Source organism: Oryx dammah, unplaced genomic scaffold (genome assembly GCF_014754425.2).
Source record: "Oryx dammah isolate SB20612 unplaced genomic scaffold, SCBI_Odam_1.1 HiC_scaffold_25, whole genome shotgun sequence".
In the NCBI taxonomy this organism is placed as follows: domain Eukaryota; kingdom Metazoa; phylum Chordata; class Mammalia; order Artiodactyla; family Bovidae; genus Oryx; species Oryx dammah.
Genome location: NW_024070209.1, coordinates 43865148 through 43881407, shown reverse-complemented (window position 1 = coordinate 43881407; position 16260 = coordinate 43865148). Strand labels below are relative to the sequence as shown.

Below are 16260 nucleotides of genomic sequence, written 5' to 3'. Positions count from 1 at the left end.
CAACACATCATCTGATAAAAAGAGAAGAATCATAATTCTTTGATTTAAAATTCAGCACCAACTCAAGACAATAACTAGGAGTAGAAGAGAACTTAATTCTCATAGAGTATCTACAAAAAGAAACAATCCTGACAACACTCGCACTTAACATAAGTTACTGAAATCTTTTCCCTCTGAGATCACAACAAGGAAGGTGTTCACTGTTCCTGATTCTGGGGATCTTTGAACTAACGTCCTGGTCCGTGTAGCAAGGAGAGGTCAGGATTGGGAAGGAAGAAATAAGAATTATTCTCTGATGACGTGATTATGCCCAGATGTAGTCGGTGTCCAGATGAGCATACAGATAAGTTGCTAGAATTAAACAAATTCAGGAGACTTTTCAGATACGGGTTCAGTAAAAGTCGGGACGTATGTATACATATGGCTGATTCATGTTGATGTTTGGCAGAAGCCAACACAATTCTGTAAAAGCATTTATCCTTCAATTAAAAAGATAAATAAATTTTTTTAGAAAGCAAGTGTATTTCTGCATATCAACAATAACCAGATACTGTTTATTGAAAGATGCTATAGGTAGCAGCATCAAGAAGCATTGGCTGTGCAGGAATAAGCCTAAGAGATTATACATACACAGAACACACAAAGCATGCAAAACGCTATTTAAAAAGCAATTAAAGAGGATGGAAGGAAGTTGAAGGCTGTGTTCCGTGTGGGGTGGGAAAACCCCCTACGGTGAAAAAGGCACTTTTCCTGAGTTATGCAGACATTAAGTCCAGTCCCAGTAATTGACTACATTGTTACGTGGTTTGTGCATTTTCTCGTATGTATATTATGGTTCAGTAGAAAATTCAGAAAAAGGTCTTTCCCTGTTAAAACGTCTTCATTTAAGATGTTAGGAGACTTGCACGTTTTTCGTAGAATGAAGTAAACTTTCTAGACACTCTTCATGTTTTAGGCCCAGTGGTGGCTTTTGCTGTGATCTTTAATCGTGGGTGCTGCCTCTGTGTGTTGTGTTGCCTGGTGATAGACCAGATAAGATAGTATCCTGGGAAAACTTGAGTAGGCAATCAGCTTGAGGTTTCTATTGAAATGTCTGTTGTTTTCCTGCTTTAGTTGAATGAAGTGAGTGAAGAAAACAGGAAGTTGGAAGTTCAGGCCAAAAGAGTTCAAGCCCGCTTAGACAATTTACAGGTAAGGAACCTGCTCTGCTCTTGGGACACAAGTGAAATCTGAAATGGCTGCCTTGGTCTCACTTCTGATACCATTTTTCTTTAATTTGTGGATACGTACTGTCGCAGAGGAAGTATGAGTTCATGACAATACAGAGACTGAAAGGCAATCCCCAGGCCACTCATGAAGCAAAAAGTTTAAAGCAGGAAAAAGTACCAGCTTCAAAACCTTGTAAGGTATGGTTGAAAATATCTCTACTGCAAAGCCAGGACATTTTTCTCTTTGTTCTTTCTTTTTTTTTTTCCAATTTATCAAACATTCTTTTTGTTATGAAAGTATTCACCATAATAATTTCTTTGTAGAAAAGTATCATCATATTTCAGATATGCTTTTGTTTTAAAAACAGAGCAAAATATTCAGCTGCTAAGAATATCAGTGTACAGGGCTCTTTGTGGACATATGTTTCCATCCCTCTTGGAAATAAAGCCAAGACGAATTTCACGTAGGTACACGTAGGTTTAACTTCTGGGGCGGCAGCCAGTTTTCCAAAGTGGTCATGTTATTTGTACCATTGCTGGCAGTCTGTTCTGTTGCGCCATAGCTTCGCCCATATTTGATGTTTCCAATCCTTCTTATTTTCGTCTTTCCAGTGGGTGGTAGTAATATCTCACTGCAGACTTGCCTGGAACCCACATTCCACTCCCAAAAGGGCTGCCCCAGCCTGTTGCTGCCTCCCCGCACCCAAACCCTCTGTCTGCCACACACAGGCTGTGTGCAGAGGGCTTAGTGGTTGGAAAAGGTCCTATTTTACTCTTCCACCCTTTTCCCTGCTACATAGTTGCCATGTTTTATTAAAGAGGATGCTAGTTGTGGAAAAAATTTTTAATTAAAAAAAATTAAAAGAGAAAGTGGAGATTCATACTCAGGTACTCAAGATGATGGTAGTTTTCATCAAAAGTTCCTATTTGAAGAAAATTGAAAAAATTAAAGATTACTTTTGTTCAGAATAATGTAACTTTGTTTTCCTTCATCTGTTTTTGTTTTTGTGGATTGCTGTCTGCGGAACTATGCCTTTTTTATTACTTTGCTCTTGTACTTCTGTCTAAAGTTAAATCTGGCATAGTTCCCTAAGGCACATGTGTGATAAACATCGACTTAAAATGATTAAAAGTGGTTTGAAGGAACACGGAAGTCAGTTGAGTTGAATTTATACTGGTTTTTTATGGCATTTGGTTCTTGTTTTCTTCCCATTTGTGTGGACTCTCAAAGAACAGTATTTCCAGGAAAAAATTTCATATCCGTTTTATAGAATGGTACAATGTAAAGAAAAACAGCTTTTGGGGGAGGAAGATAAGTTTCATGGTGGAAATTATTCAGCTTTTAAAACCTTTAAATTTGTTAAAACCTTAGGTATGGTGGTCATGCCCTTGAATTAAGGCCAATTTTGCTTTTCTTCATTATCAAACTTGGATAAAGAATTTTAATAAATTTAATGAAAATTCTGTCTTGGTAATAAGGTACAGTTCTTTCAATGTCCTTATTGTGGTGGGTTTCCCCTCTTCTGTCAGCCAGCATTTAACATGTGTCTGATGTTAACTAGAGAGATTTGATTTGGAATTTCTTCCATTTGGAGAAGCTTTGCAATCCAGTGCATGTTTTACAGGAGGAGTTTAGATAAATTATTTCACAATCACATAACAAATGTAAAACTTGCCTTTGAAGTTTTAGCAAGCTGTGAATTGAAATAAATGCTTGCTTTAATTTTTTGCTTATAGGTATCACTTAATGGACAAGTTTATGAACTTTTAACTGTCTTCATGGACTGGATTTCAGATCATCACCTTAGCAAATTGAAAAATGAGGAATCTGGAATGGATGGTGAAAAGCCACTACCCACATTTGCTTCTCAAAGAAGTGATATTCAGGAGAAGTGTGTGAAGGTTTGTTTTTAAAATAATATAAGGTTTGTTTGAAATAATGTAACTCAGTAGAGATGTAAAGAGTGAAAAAAAGAAGCCTATGGTATATTTTGCAGGAGAAAAAGTATTGAAAGTACTTTTGATAGAAAGTTGATCATACCAATAGTCTGTTATAAAAAGACTCATTTAAGATTTAATCCACATGAATTCCTGTGTGTTTTTTTATAACATGATGGGAATTTCCTTTTAAAGGAAGACCAGAAATTAAAAACCTACTCCAAAAAATGGCAAAATAATTATATTTTAGAGTTAGGCAGGTAATCAGTGATATGGACAATTCCTGATAATGCATCTTTTTAGGATTCACATCTCACTAAAATAATTTTATTTTGCCTTTTGTCATGAAAGAACAGACAGTATTTTCAAAATTTTCAAAAGGCTTCTCATTGTCAAAGACAAATGACCATTTTCTTAAATTACAAACCTGAATTTGGATATTGATATTCATGATTTACAGTCAGTATAAATTGTCGCTAGAGGTTGACTGTTGCGTTCTACAAGAAATACATTAAAAACTCCGAAGAGTGGATATCTGAGGTTGTTTGTTTGACTTAAAGAATTATTACATACAGGACACGGTTTCGTTTTAGGAAATTATTTCCAGTTTTCATCCTTACCTAAAAAGTTTCTTCTGAATGCCTTTTGTGTTGGACAGGATAATGGCCCTGGAGATACTCGTAACCTAAGCCCTAGAGCCCGTGGGTGTTAGTTACATCACTTTGCCAAAGTGAATTAAAGTTACTCATCCACTGACCCCAAGTGGAGATTGTTGTTCAGTCACTCAGTTGTGTCCACCTCTTTGCAGCCCCATGGACTGCAGCACACCAGGCTTCCCTGTTCATCACCATCTCCCAGCGCTTGCTTAAACTCACGTCCATTGAGTTGATGATGTCATCCAACCATCTCGTTTTCTGTTGTCCCCTTCTCCTCCTGCCTTCCATCTTTCCGAGCATCATGGTCTTTTCTAATGAGTCGGCTCTTTGCATCAGGTGGCCCGAGTGTTGGAGCCTTGGTTAAAGTAGTGATTAACGCAGGGTGATCCGAGTGGGTCCAGTAACCACAGAGCACTTCAGACGAGACACAAGAGGCTACTGTAGAGTTGATCAGAGGCTCACTCACCCTCATCAGCCGTGAAGGCAGAGAAGGAAGGAGGAGGGTTATAACCAGGCTGGGGTGACCTTCTGCTAACAGCCAGCTGACCAGGGAACTACACCTCCAGCCATAGCCCGAGGGAGCACCAGGTTCTTGTCGTCATCCTCGAATAAAGATTATTATTTATTAACTTGTTCTGGATGTACACCTTTGAACTGAAATATTAATCATTCAGTTGTGTCAGACTCTTTGCAACCCTTTGGACTGTAGCCCACTAGGCTCCTCCATCCAAGGGATTTTCCAGGCAGGAATACTGGAGTGGGTTGCCATTTCCTCCTCCAGAGGACCTTCCCAACCCAGGAATTGAACCCTGGTCTCCTGTGTCTCCTGCATTGCAGGCAGATTCTTTACTCGGTAAGCCATTGGGGAAGCCAGTATAAAAGTGTGCAACTTTGCGTACTTGGGACTTGTTGGGACTTGGTGATGGATCCTGTACTTCTGCGGGGCCTCAAGGTTGGCTCCTAGCTGTTGATTTTGCACTGGAATACATGTTGGCAGCATTCACTCCAGGTAGGAAACCACAAGATCTGGATTTGCACCTCTGGCTGGATAGTTTTAGGCAACTGAGCTGGAGACTAGCATGCTTGTGTCTGGTGGGTGTTGCCTCGGGGATGGAGTTCTGCAGAGATGCCTGAACTGCGTGTGGATGTGGGAGGCGTGAGTCCTAATTGGCTGATCCTAGTTGAGGAGCTCCAGTGACCAGGTGGCTGAGAGCCAGCCAGTAGGGGCCCTGAAAGTGAGCAGAGAGGTGGGGGGAGCTAGGGCTCAGAAGGCAAAGAGAGGGTATCAGGGGTGGGGTTGTGGAATAGAGGCAGGTGGTGCGTGGATAGGGTGTCCCAGAGCTGCTGTCAGAGGTCTGGTGTGTCTTTATTATCATGTCTGTGGTCCAATTACATATGATTTTACATCCTTGCTTTTATTACTTTTACTTAATTTTAATCATTAATATTTTCTGTTCATCATCTCTAGTCCACTGAGTATAGCTATTCACTTGACCTAGCTATTTCCCTTTGTTAGGCCGTTAAGTCACTTCCATTTTTTTGGAATCAGTGTAACACTATTTTTGTATGCGAGCTTTTGGAAGGTTTTATTGTAGGTAATTTTCTTAGGCTGTTATAGCAGAAGTGGGATTATTTCCTCAAAGGCTTAGACTGTATCTCATTGGTCTTAAACTTGCAACAAAATAACATACTGTTGAGTCAATGTTCATATTTATCTTTTTTTTAAATGTGTATTATTTTTACAAATTAACATTAAAATGTTTATGAAAGACATATAAAGAGGAAAGTGAACATCTTTCCAGTTATTGAAATCTCACTGATAATACTTTTTAAAAACATTTTTTCTTCTCTCAATATAAATTCAATAGACATATTTTATGTAAAGGAGATCTTATTACACTTTTGAAACCTGCTTTTATCACCTCAGACTATGCCATGGCAATAAAGATGGCATTATCAGCTAATGGTTATAGATGTATCAGAAGTTTATGCTGTAATCCATGGGATCACAAAGAATCAGACACAACTTAGCATCTGAACAACAACAAAAGATTCAGATGTATGTTTATATAGGTTAATCTTAAAATCCTAGGTGTGCTGCCAATGGGTCAAGGAAATATATATGTAATGTCTCAAATGTGTGTTTCCTTATTGTATTGCATTTAATTTTAAAGTAGAGATTTTTTTGTTAGAGGACTCTTCTTTTGGAAAAATAATTTTTGGAAAACTGTGACAATTTCGTATGCCTGAAAACTGTGTGTTTATGTTTTCCATCGTTTCATGTTTAGCTTTTGCCTCTGATGACAGAGCAGCTGCAGTGGTTGCCCTTTGTGAATGCCAGGCTTCACGAGCCTTATGTGAAGTTTATCTACTGGTCTCTAAGGCAGCTCGATGCCGGGACTCAGGTAACTGTGAATCAGAGGCGATCTGCAGGGAAAGCTGTGTTCAGTACTGCGTGGCTCCCGGTCTTGCTCTGTCTCAGGCTTCCCTGTGCATTCTCTTCACGTCACAGGACTTTTCCTGCCTCCCTTGCTTCGTTCACCACTTGCTCTTCTTTCTCCCTCTCTGTCCTCTTTCTCAGTGCAGTGGGTCATTGTTTGTGAGCTTCAGAATTGAGTTTCATTGTGTTAGGTTATTGTTGAAACTAACTGCTACCCCCTACCCCGTTATTTAATTTATGGTTTCTTATATTCTTGAAGGTAATAGAAATTGATTTTTTTGTGCTTATGTCAATAAACACACACTAGCTAAATGGGACTGTGGTTGTTAGGATAAGCTAATCAAAGAGGGAGAGTTACTCCAGCGTCATGTAAATGAAGGGTGTGTGTTACCAGCTCATCTAGGGTTGTTTAATCCAAATGTGAGGTGCGTGTGTATCGTGTGCTGTGAATTCTAGTAGGTTTGTAAAATTTTATTTCCCCAGTTAGTATTGATACATCCTGATACAGGTTTCATTCAGTTAAAAGTGGAGAAGAAACAAAGGATTGCTGGGGTAGTTGCCTCTTGGCCCCGTGGCCCTTAGGATGAGGGGGCTAAGCTGCTCCGTGCACGACTGATGGTTATGTAGCCAGATGGCTGAGGTTTAGGGAAATACCTTTCCTGAGGAAATCCTAAATATTTTGCCATCATGGTAAACAAGTGAGTGCGTGAGCACGTGTGTTGGGGAGCATATGCCCATGTGCATCCACACACATAACATCATCTGAGTGTATTGGTCGTAAGTTTGTCTCGTAAAAGAAAGTTACATAAAATGATCAAGTCTGTTCAAAGTCACTGTGACTTTGCTGTTTGTGTGATGGGTTCTGAGAAAGGTTGGCTGAATTCTTGCTTTCAGCCATCAAAGGCTAGACTCAGCATTGAGTGAGACTTTGTCTTCCTTCCGGAATAGTCTTCTCATTCTTGCTGAGACGGTTTGTGCTGCCCTGCCTCCAGTGTGGACTCGGCCGCTCCGTGTGCTCGGGCGGGGCTGCCAGCTGCACAGCTTTCTGCTGAGAAGTATGGTTCTCACCCGCGCGTTGCTAAACACGTACTGATGGGTTTTTAATAATTTAGTTTTAACAGTTGTCAAAGTGCAGGTACATAAGTTAAGCTTTTTATTTTGAGGTGATTAGAGATCCTCTGTGGTCATAAGAAATAATAGACACATTGTGTCCGTCTCCTGAAGGCGGCGCAGTGGCACTGCCAGGGCCGCGGGCGGGACAGTCCCGCCTCCCTCCAGAGTCTCACGTTGCTCTTCTCGTATGTAGACGTCACGTTTTAGAGCAGCACTGAGCAGGGAGATTCCCCAGGTACCCTGCCCTGCACCTGCACCGCCCCCCTCCCACCCAGCCACCCACCCATCAGCATCCCTGCTGGATGGAATCTTCTTCACAGTCACCGACCTGCGTTTCATCCCCCAACATCTTGGTGGTGTGCGTTCTGTGGGTTTTGACAAATGTATCAGAGCCTGTAACCATTGTTACACTATCACACAGTATAGTTTAATAGAAAATTAATGCAAAAAAATAAAATTTGATACCAAAAAAAATTTTGTCCTAAAAATCCTCTGTGCTGTGCCTGTTTTGCCCCACTGCACCTGGTCCATTTACTACCCAGGTGGTCCTGCCTTTTCCAGAATATCATGGAGCTGGGTGACACAGTTCTTTTAACATGGGCTTCTTCCACATAGTCATATGTATTAAGGCTCCTCCGTGCCTTTCCATGGCCTAATAGCTCTCTTCAGCTGTGATTACTGTTCCACTGTCTGGATGGACCACTGTTTATCCATCACCTACTGACAGACATGTTGGTTGCTACCAAGATTTGGCAACTCTGAGCAGAGTTGTTGTCACATCCACAGGCAGGTTTTCGTGTGGATATAAGTTTTCAGCTCCTTCAGGAGCTGAAATATCAGGGAGCATGGTTATCGGCTAAGAGGATGCTTTGTTGTTTAAGAAGCTGAAGCCTGTTTTTCGAGCGGCTGCACCCTCTGGTCCCCCAGCAGTGTTGAGGGTACCTGTTGCCCCACAGGCTGACCAGCATCTGGTGTTATCGGGGTTTGGGGCTTCAGCCCTCCCTGTAGTGTGGGGTGTTACCCACAGGGGTTTCACCCTGATGACGTGTGCGGTGCTGCTGCTTGTGTCTGCCTGGCATCTGTGTGTCGTCTTGGCTGTGGTGTCCGGGTCGTCTGTGCATTTTTAATCGGGCTGTGTTCTCTTACTGCTGAGTCTCTAGGACTCTATCAGTATTTGGATAACAGTCTTTCAAGTGTGTCTTTTATACATGTTTTCTCCCCCGTTTCTGGCTTGTCCTCTTATTCTCTTGACAGTGCTTTCACAGAGCAGGAGGTTTTCATTTTAATGAAGTCCAGCTTATCAGTTTTTCTTGACAGACCGTGGGGTGGGTGTTGTGTCTGCAGGTGATCACACACCCGAGGTGTCTCGTGTCTTCCTGGAGCCCTCGCCCTCTGTCACTGCGTGCTGCCCCTCCTTCCCTGGTGACTGCCTGCTCTGAAGCCTGTTTGAGGTTGAGAGCTGCTCCAGCCTCTCGGTCACTGTCACCGTGCGGTGTGTTCTTTGTCCATGCCCTTTTCATCTGTGTGCGTCTGCAAAGTGGGTTTCCTGTATTCCGCTTTTCAATCCCCTGTATTTTCAGCTCCATTGAATTTTTTTTAGTTGGCTTATTTTTAGTTCATATATTTGATTGTAATATTTAAAATATCTATTTCCTGACCATGGATAAGTGTACCGAGAGAGTTCATATTTTTAACAGCACTCTACCATGACAACCACACTGAGGAGGTTGGGTGAAGACATATTCAGAGGAGTGGTGACGAAGGGTGTTCAGGACGTGGCCTTAGAGCACTCAGTGGAGAGTCGACCGAGGACAGCTGCCTTCTTCAAGAGCACCAGCTTGCCCCTGAGATTCGTGTCCACTTTAATTGTCCTCAAAACAGTCACTCAAGGTAAGCCTTCAGATTGTGCACAGTGAAGCAGTTTTTACATAGTTACACATTTTACTTTTTAAGAATGGACTAGTGTGCTTTTTCATGCTGGGGGCCCAGTATCTCCTAGAACGACTGTAGTTGCTGAAGTTGAGAAGGTCAGTGGTGGGCTGGCTTGTTGCCCTCCAGAGCCTTTACTGATGTGCCTGGATCCTGTGTCCACAGCAGCCTTTGCTGCTACCCGCCTCACAGAGCCCACACACCACGGAGAGTGCACCTGTACGGATCAACTGGGACAATGCTTGGTGGGCCGGAGCCTGGGAGCCAGTGAGGCCCAGCATTTATTTCTATGAATAGGGTTTAGTTGAACACATGTATATTAATCTGCCTCCTGTAACCTCTGACTGCTTTTCCTCATAACAGCAGAGCTCAGTAGCTAGTGACAGAGAGAGCTTGCCTACCAGACAGTGCCTCTGTCTTTGTTCTCTTCTTCCTTGTGGTTATGGTCCCCAGAGTTGTATCAGAAGGGGTAGTGGCTGTCTGAGATGTGTGTGAGAAGCCCAGACCAGAGTCCACCATGTATCAACGTACTTGGTCCCGTCATCAGAGACACAGTGATGTTCGTGGCTGGTAACGCGAATGGGAAGAAGAGATAAGCAGGAAGGATTCGGTGCCCCCTCCCCAGCTCTGCACAGTCCAGTACTGGACACGCCATCCGCAGCACTGGCCTTAAACACGTGGGGATGGACACGGAAGCAGATAGTGAAAACTGCTGACTTGGGGATGGTCCTTGCAGGTCAGACAGGGACACTGGCAGAGAGAGGCGCTGGCTGCCATGTGCTGTGGGCTGAATGCTTGTCCCTCTCACAGTTCACATGGGGACCGTGCTCCCAGGGAGATGGTGTCAGGAGACTGGCCTTTGGGGGGTGCTCGGGTCATGGGGGTGGCGCCCTGATGAACGAGACCCCACAGAGCTCGTGACTAGAGTGTTAACTATTCTGACCATCAGTAATAAGGAACAATAATGAATGAAGAAAGAAATATTTTTCATGTAAGCAAAGCACATTCTGTGAAATGTGGACCTTGCTCTAACACGGTGTTGGTAAAACCTCATCCACTGTGAAATAACAGGACGTAAGTACAGAGTTCGTAAGTAACGATGAGTGCCCAGGTCAGGGAAGGATTATTGCTGGAGTGTCAGGGCAGAAATCAGGGACTTCTGTTCTTCACGAGCGCCTGCATAGACATGATCCTGGTGTGGGTTTGACACTTTGTGTTAACTCTTCGTGCACTACCTGCATATTATCTGACCTCAGGTCCATCCTGCAGTCAGGATGGTCTGGCCTCCTGGCAGAGACGTCACAGGCAACCCAAGAAGGTCAGTCTCCTGAGCTCTGGGAGTGGCTCCCATTTGGTCTTGATCTGGAGGCAGAAACCCTCATTTTTATAAAGTTACATTTTGAAACAGGTCAATGGGAGCAGCAGTAGCAAGAAACCTCGTCTCAGAAGCAGCTGTCGAGGTGGCGGTGGTGACGCTGCTTACAGGTGTTGGCAGGCAGTAGTCATGATCAGACTGCTGAATAGTGACTGTTTGCCTTGATATAAAGGAGTGGTGCTCATTGTAAATTCGGTGTTAAACGGGATTTCTGAGTGAAGTTTACCCTGTCGTACCGTCTCCTCCATTTCAGTCCTGACTGCTGAGTGAGGGGCAGTGTCTGAATTCAGCCCATCTTGCCTGGTCCTTCAGTTTCTCCTTTTCTCTCGTGTTTGTGGCTACATCAGGGTCCCCTTCCTGCCATGTCTGTGACCTGATGAACTAACGATGCGGTCATTATCTGGTTCCCTGTCTTCCAGCTGACTTCCTGGCACAGGCATTCGACTCGCTGTGTCTGGACCTGCAGGCAGACGAGGGGAAGAGCCTGTTCCTGCAGCTGCAGGCGGTGCCAGTGGTGCTCAGCCACCTGAAGCTCTCCAGCCGGGGGCTGCTGCCCAGCGTCATGGACAGCCTGCTGCAGATGACCGTGGAATCCAGTGAGTGTCATGGCCAATAATGGGAGGGAGAGGGGAAGTCCAAAGAGTGTCGTGCCCAGTGAGGGCAGTGGTTTGAGTCTATTCTCAACATGCGACTGTGTTGTGTACAGCACAGCTGGGTCACAGGGTCAGCAGTGCCGTTCAGAGTCCTAGAGCCTCACCCTTTGTCCACATGTCCACCAGCTTTCCCGGGGCCTCAGTGTGAAGACTCGGTCTTCTTCCAGCCCCTTCTCTGTTGCTCATGTCTGTTGTGCAGCAGAGCAGCCATGTCCTGGTGGCTGGTGGGGAGCAACCCCACCTGCAGGGCACATGGGGACCCAGCCTCCCTGCATCTCTATGCTCGAGTGCATGCAGCAGTGTGGTCAGTGGGGTTTTCCTCTCGGCGATGGCCCTGGTGAGTGAGACAGGCTCTTACTCGCTGGTGGGGTCTCCTCCCCAGCCCAGCCAGGTCTCTGACGGGCTTCACCTGCCTTGTTCTTCAGACCCCAGGGAAACCCCTCAACTTGTGGGAAGCTGCCATTTTGCTTCAGTGATTCTTTCCACTCTGAGTTTCTCATCTTCTGTGCACGGCACTTCTCATTATCCCTTGAGAACGTGGAACCACAGCCAGGAAGCCCACGCTCTGTGGGAGCCAGTGAGCAAGGGCAGGTCCCTGGTGGCCAGTTGTCCCTCCAGCCTCCCTGGATGTGGTCTGTGTGCCTGTTTGCCCACAGCAGTCCTGCGAGGAGGCCCTGGGGAGAGCCGGGGCCTGGAGGGTCAGCTGGCTTGTCCTGGACCCATGCCTGGGCCGAGGCGGGTTGGGGAGGGGCTCTGCCACACACTCCCGACCCTGGGCTGCTTCCTCCTGCCCCAGGGGGACAGCCTCCGCTAGCCAAGTTTATTTGTGTTCATCTCTTGACTGTCACTGTTAAACATCAGACCGCCCGCTGGAGTCTTAACTCCTCCCTGAGGGGTGATGGTGACATGGCAGCTCTTGATTGACTGACGTCAGGTCTCCAGCAGCAGTGCAGAATTAGTAACTGAGACACAGAGACTCAAGGTTACTTTTTGAAGTAGGTGAATTTCCAGTGAGTTTCACAGAATTTTTTTCAATAAGGAAAACAAAACTCCTATCAGGTATAAATGTTTGTTCATCAGAGACAAAGCCATCTGAGTGTCTGACAGACGAAGTCACCATGTAGCCAGAGGACAACGTGATACAACCTCAGAAGTATTGGGGCATCCACAGCACCCATGCGGGAGACCATGTCCAGTTCCTCATGCACGGCCCAGCACCTCTGTCCCAGCCGCCCTCCCCCTGTCTTGCTCTTCCCGTCCTGTGGGGTAAACAGCTGCTCCTGAGGCTGCTCTCTGGGAGCTGTGGTGGCAGAGAGATGGGACCCAGGAGGCCGGAAGTGATGTAACTTTGAGGGTCGCTGACCAAGGTGTGTGTGTTTGTTGGATGCATTTTCCATTTTTAGCATAAACCCAATGCCTGGTACTAGCCAACAAAGTTTGTTGAAGGGATAAATGAATCATAGATCAAAACACAGCAAATACTTTTCTACTATTGGTTTTGTTCTTTTTAGGTTTGAGGTGGGAAACTTATTTCACCATATTGTTGTTGAGTTGCTCAGTCATGTCTGACTCTTTGTAACCGTATGGATTGTATCCTGCCAGACTCCTCCGTCCATGGGATTCTCCAGGCAAGAATAGTGGAGTGGGTTGCCATTCCCTTCTCCAGGGGATCTTCTCAACCCAGAGATTGAACCCACATCTCCTGCATTGCAGGTAGATTCTTTACTTCTGAGCCACTGGGGAAGCCCTGTTTTACCATATAACTGTTTCGGAAGAATTGTTGGAAAAGAATCCTGATAGCGCTGGTCTGCAGCTCTTGGGCCTTGGTGGCCCATGTATGCAGAGCCGTGGTTTGGGCCTCGGGTCTGCCACTTTGCTGAACGGGGCCTCCTCAGTGCCCGTGTGGGGCTCTGGACCCAAGGGCCCGAGAGGAGCTGCCAGTGGCGAAGCTGTGCCTGGTGGTGTCCACCTGGGGCTCAGTGTAGAAACGGCCTGAGACTGGGAGGTGACTCCACAGTTGTTTCACGTCTGTTAAATCCCAGAGTAATTTAAAACATGGGCCGTGTATTCTGTATGTTTGTTTTACTTTGTCTTCTAGTGTTTTAGCAGCATTGTAAAATGGTAAACTGAGACACACTGTAACTTGAAAAGTTTATTTGTGCAAACAGCATTCCCAGTGGGGCTTGGTGGGGCCTCGGGCAGAGGTTTTTGTGGACCAGACTCAGAAGTAGAGAAACTTTGTGATTGTCTGTCTACACTGCAGTGCTCGCCTTAGCTGGCTGTTAGGTTCGTCATTCTGGAGTCTCGTGTCTCAGATTCAAGTGGAGTTCTAGTTTGTCTAGTGGGCTGTGACTGGGGGACCTGAGCCACCCAATCTGGTGGCCACCTTGTTTCATGACTATTGTCACGTATTTGGGGGAAGGTGGTGGGTTCCTGGTGCTGTGTTGGAAGTTTAAGAAGACCGGTCTTTGGCACAGACGTGGCGAAGCGGTCGAGCTCTGTGTGTCTGTCCAGGGCCCCCTGTCTATCCGCCGCAGGTCGTCTTTGCTGTCCCCACCCGACCTCCCCCAAGCATGAGAAGTACCAGGAGCTGTGTGGGCAGAGTTCTCTGAAAGCTGCTGGGCTACACTTCGTGAGTTTGAACGGAGGTCTGTGCGTTGTTCTACCTGAGTGTGTGTTGTGAGCACAGTGTTATTTTTGGATTGAGAGCTTCTGATTATACGTTTGCACATGAATATAAATCAGACGATAACTGAGCAGTGTGCTTTTAGGAAATTACTCTGTAGTTTCTTTCTCTTCCTGTCAATGGTGAAAGCTGTCACTCACCTACCTGGGTTTAGCTGTGTAAGAGCATGAGTTTCACTTTCCTGAAGAGCTTTCCTTTCCTTGTCAGGCGTAGTTTAAATAAAGTTATTTAAGTTTGTATTTGTATTATTAGTTTATTCTCTCTTGTGCTCTAGAAACCATCTTGTGTTACCGTTTAACACCTGAATGGAATAATGTATTTGAGTATGTTTCTCAGACCTTGTTTTTCAAGTAAAGTTTATTTTTATTATAAAAGTAATAGAAGTTGGAAAACTGACCAAAAACCCCAAAGTCCTACTATCCCAAAATATGTACATTCACAAGCCTATTGTGAATTGTGCTTTTGCAAGTACTTCTTTTTTTTTAAACATACTGAAGGTGTGTGGAGACCTTGCCTTGAATAGATCTTCCAGCAGCATTTGCTCCCTTCACATCTCTCTGTCACATTTTTGTCATTCTCATGGTGTTTCAAACCTTTTCATTATTACTGTGTTTGTTACAGTGATCTGTGACCAGTGGTCTTGATGTCGTGGTTTGGGGCAGGAGGTGGGGGGTGGGCAGGCCGTGAACTTAATAATGTTGTGTGTGTTCTGCCTGCATCATTGACTGCAGTTCCCCCTTGTCTTTCTTCAAGCCTCCCTGCTCCCTGACACACAATATTGAAATTAGGCTAATGAATATACTCTTGCCTGGAAAATCCCGTGGACGGAAGAGCCTGGTAGGCTGCAGTCCGTGGGGTCGCTAAGAGTCAGACACGACTGAGCGACTTCACTTTCCCTTTTCACTTTCATGCATTGGAGAAAGAAATGGCAACCCACTCCAGTGTTCTTGCCTGGAGAATCCCAGGGACGGGGGAGCCTGGTGGGCTGCCGTCTGTGGGGTCTCACAGAGTCGGATACGCCTGAAGCGACTTAGCAGCAGCAGCAGACCCCTACAGGGGCCTCAGAGAGTTCATGTGAGAGGAAGAGTACTCCCCTCTCACTTAAAATGGAAAGACGTGACTGAAGTCAATGAGAAAGGTGGGTCAAAAGCTAAGACAGGCCTACAGCTGGGGTTCTTCCACTAAGCTGTTAGCCAAGCTGTGAATGCAAAGGAAAAGTTCTTGAAGTAAATTAAAAGTGCTGCTTAATGAACACACGGAAGACAAGAGAGCGACATGCTTCACTGTTGACCTGGAGGAAGTCTTAGAGTCTGGACAGAAGGTGAGCCTAGCCTCAGCACTCCCTGAAGACAACACCTAATCCAGGGCAGGGCTAGATTCACCGTGCTCCGTGAAGCTGCAGGTGCTTGTCCGGAGATGTGGCTGAGAGAATTCATGAAGATGATTTAAAGAAATATGGCTGAAAACTTACCACGTTTGAGGAAAGACGTGCTTTTGCAAATCTAAGAATTTCACCAAATTCCACAGCTCAGTGAAGTTCAGGATAAACCCAGAGAGACCCCACCTTGGAGACACATGATATTAAAGTGTCAAACTGTCAAAAAGAAAGCAAGAGAAAATATGGTCTATGCACCATGGAATATCATTCAGCCTTTAAAAAGGTGGAAGCTGACACCTGCTACACCACAGACGGGCTTCAAGGACGTTATGCTGAGTGTAGTAAGACAGACACAGAAGGGCAGATCCTCTGTGACTGCACACATGTGAGGGCCCTTGTGTTGTCATATGTAGAGACAGGAGGTCAGAACGGGGCACAGAAGCTGGGGGTTAGTGACTCACGGGACAGAGCCAGTTGGGAAAGATGAGCAGCTCCGGGGTGCATGGGGTGGTGTTTACACAACGGCACGTGTGCACATAACACTAGCAAACACTACACTTTTCCAAGCGGTTACAGTGGTACATGTTACCTTATGCATATTTAACCACAGTTTGAAAATTTTAAACTTAACTTCATTTAACTTCATTAAATATAAATGAACTTTTATTGCTCAAAAAAATTCAAGCAAGGAATACTGTAGAAAGCATAAGTCTTTTCAAAAAATTTTTTATTAAAATCTTCAATCTTTTCTTTTATGAATCTTTCCCACTTTTGCTTTTATGCTAAAAAGTTCTTCCTTATTCAGTTGTCATTAACATGTAAATGAAATTCTTAAATTTAAGATGCTTTAAAAAATTACCACCCCAACAGAATTTCTTCTTATT

General features: G+C 44.8%; 1 protein-coding gene across 1 annotated transcript in view; it reads left to right on the top strand.

Annotated features, from left to right (window-relative positions):
• CCDC138 (coiled-coil domain containing 138) overlaps positions 1-16260 on the top strand; it is a 29207-nt gene that overhangs the window by 10482 nt on the left and 2465 nt on the right. Inside the window, exons 8-14 of the mRNA XM_040224188.1 lie at positions 1114-1191; positions 1299-1406; positions 2946-3110; positions 6091-6207; positions 8700-8777; positions 9053-9245; positions 11079-11255. Of these exons, the coding sequence (XP_040080122.1) occupies positions 1114-1191; positions 1299-1406; positions 2946-3110; positions 6091-6207; positions 8700-8777; positions 9053-9245; positions 11079-11255 (916 nt within the window). The remainder of the gene's footprint in view (positions 1-1113; positions 1192-1298; positions 1407-2945; positions 3111-6090; positions 6208-8699; positions 8778-9052; positions 9246-11078; positions 11256-16260) is intronic.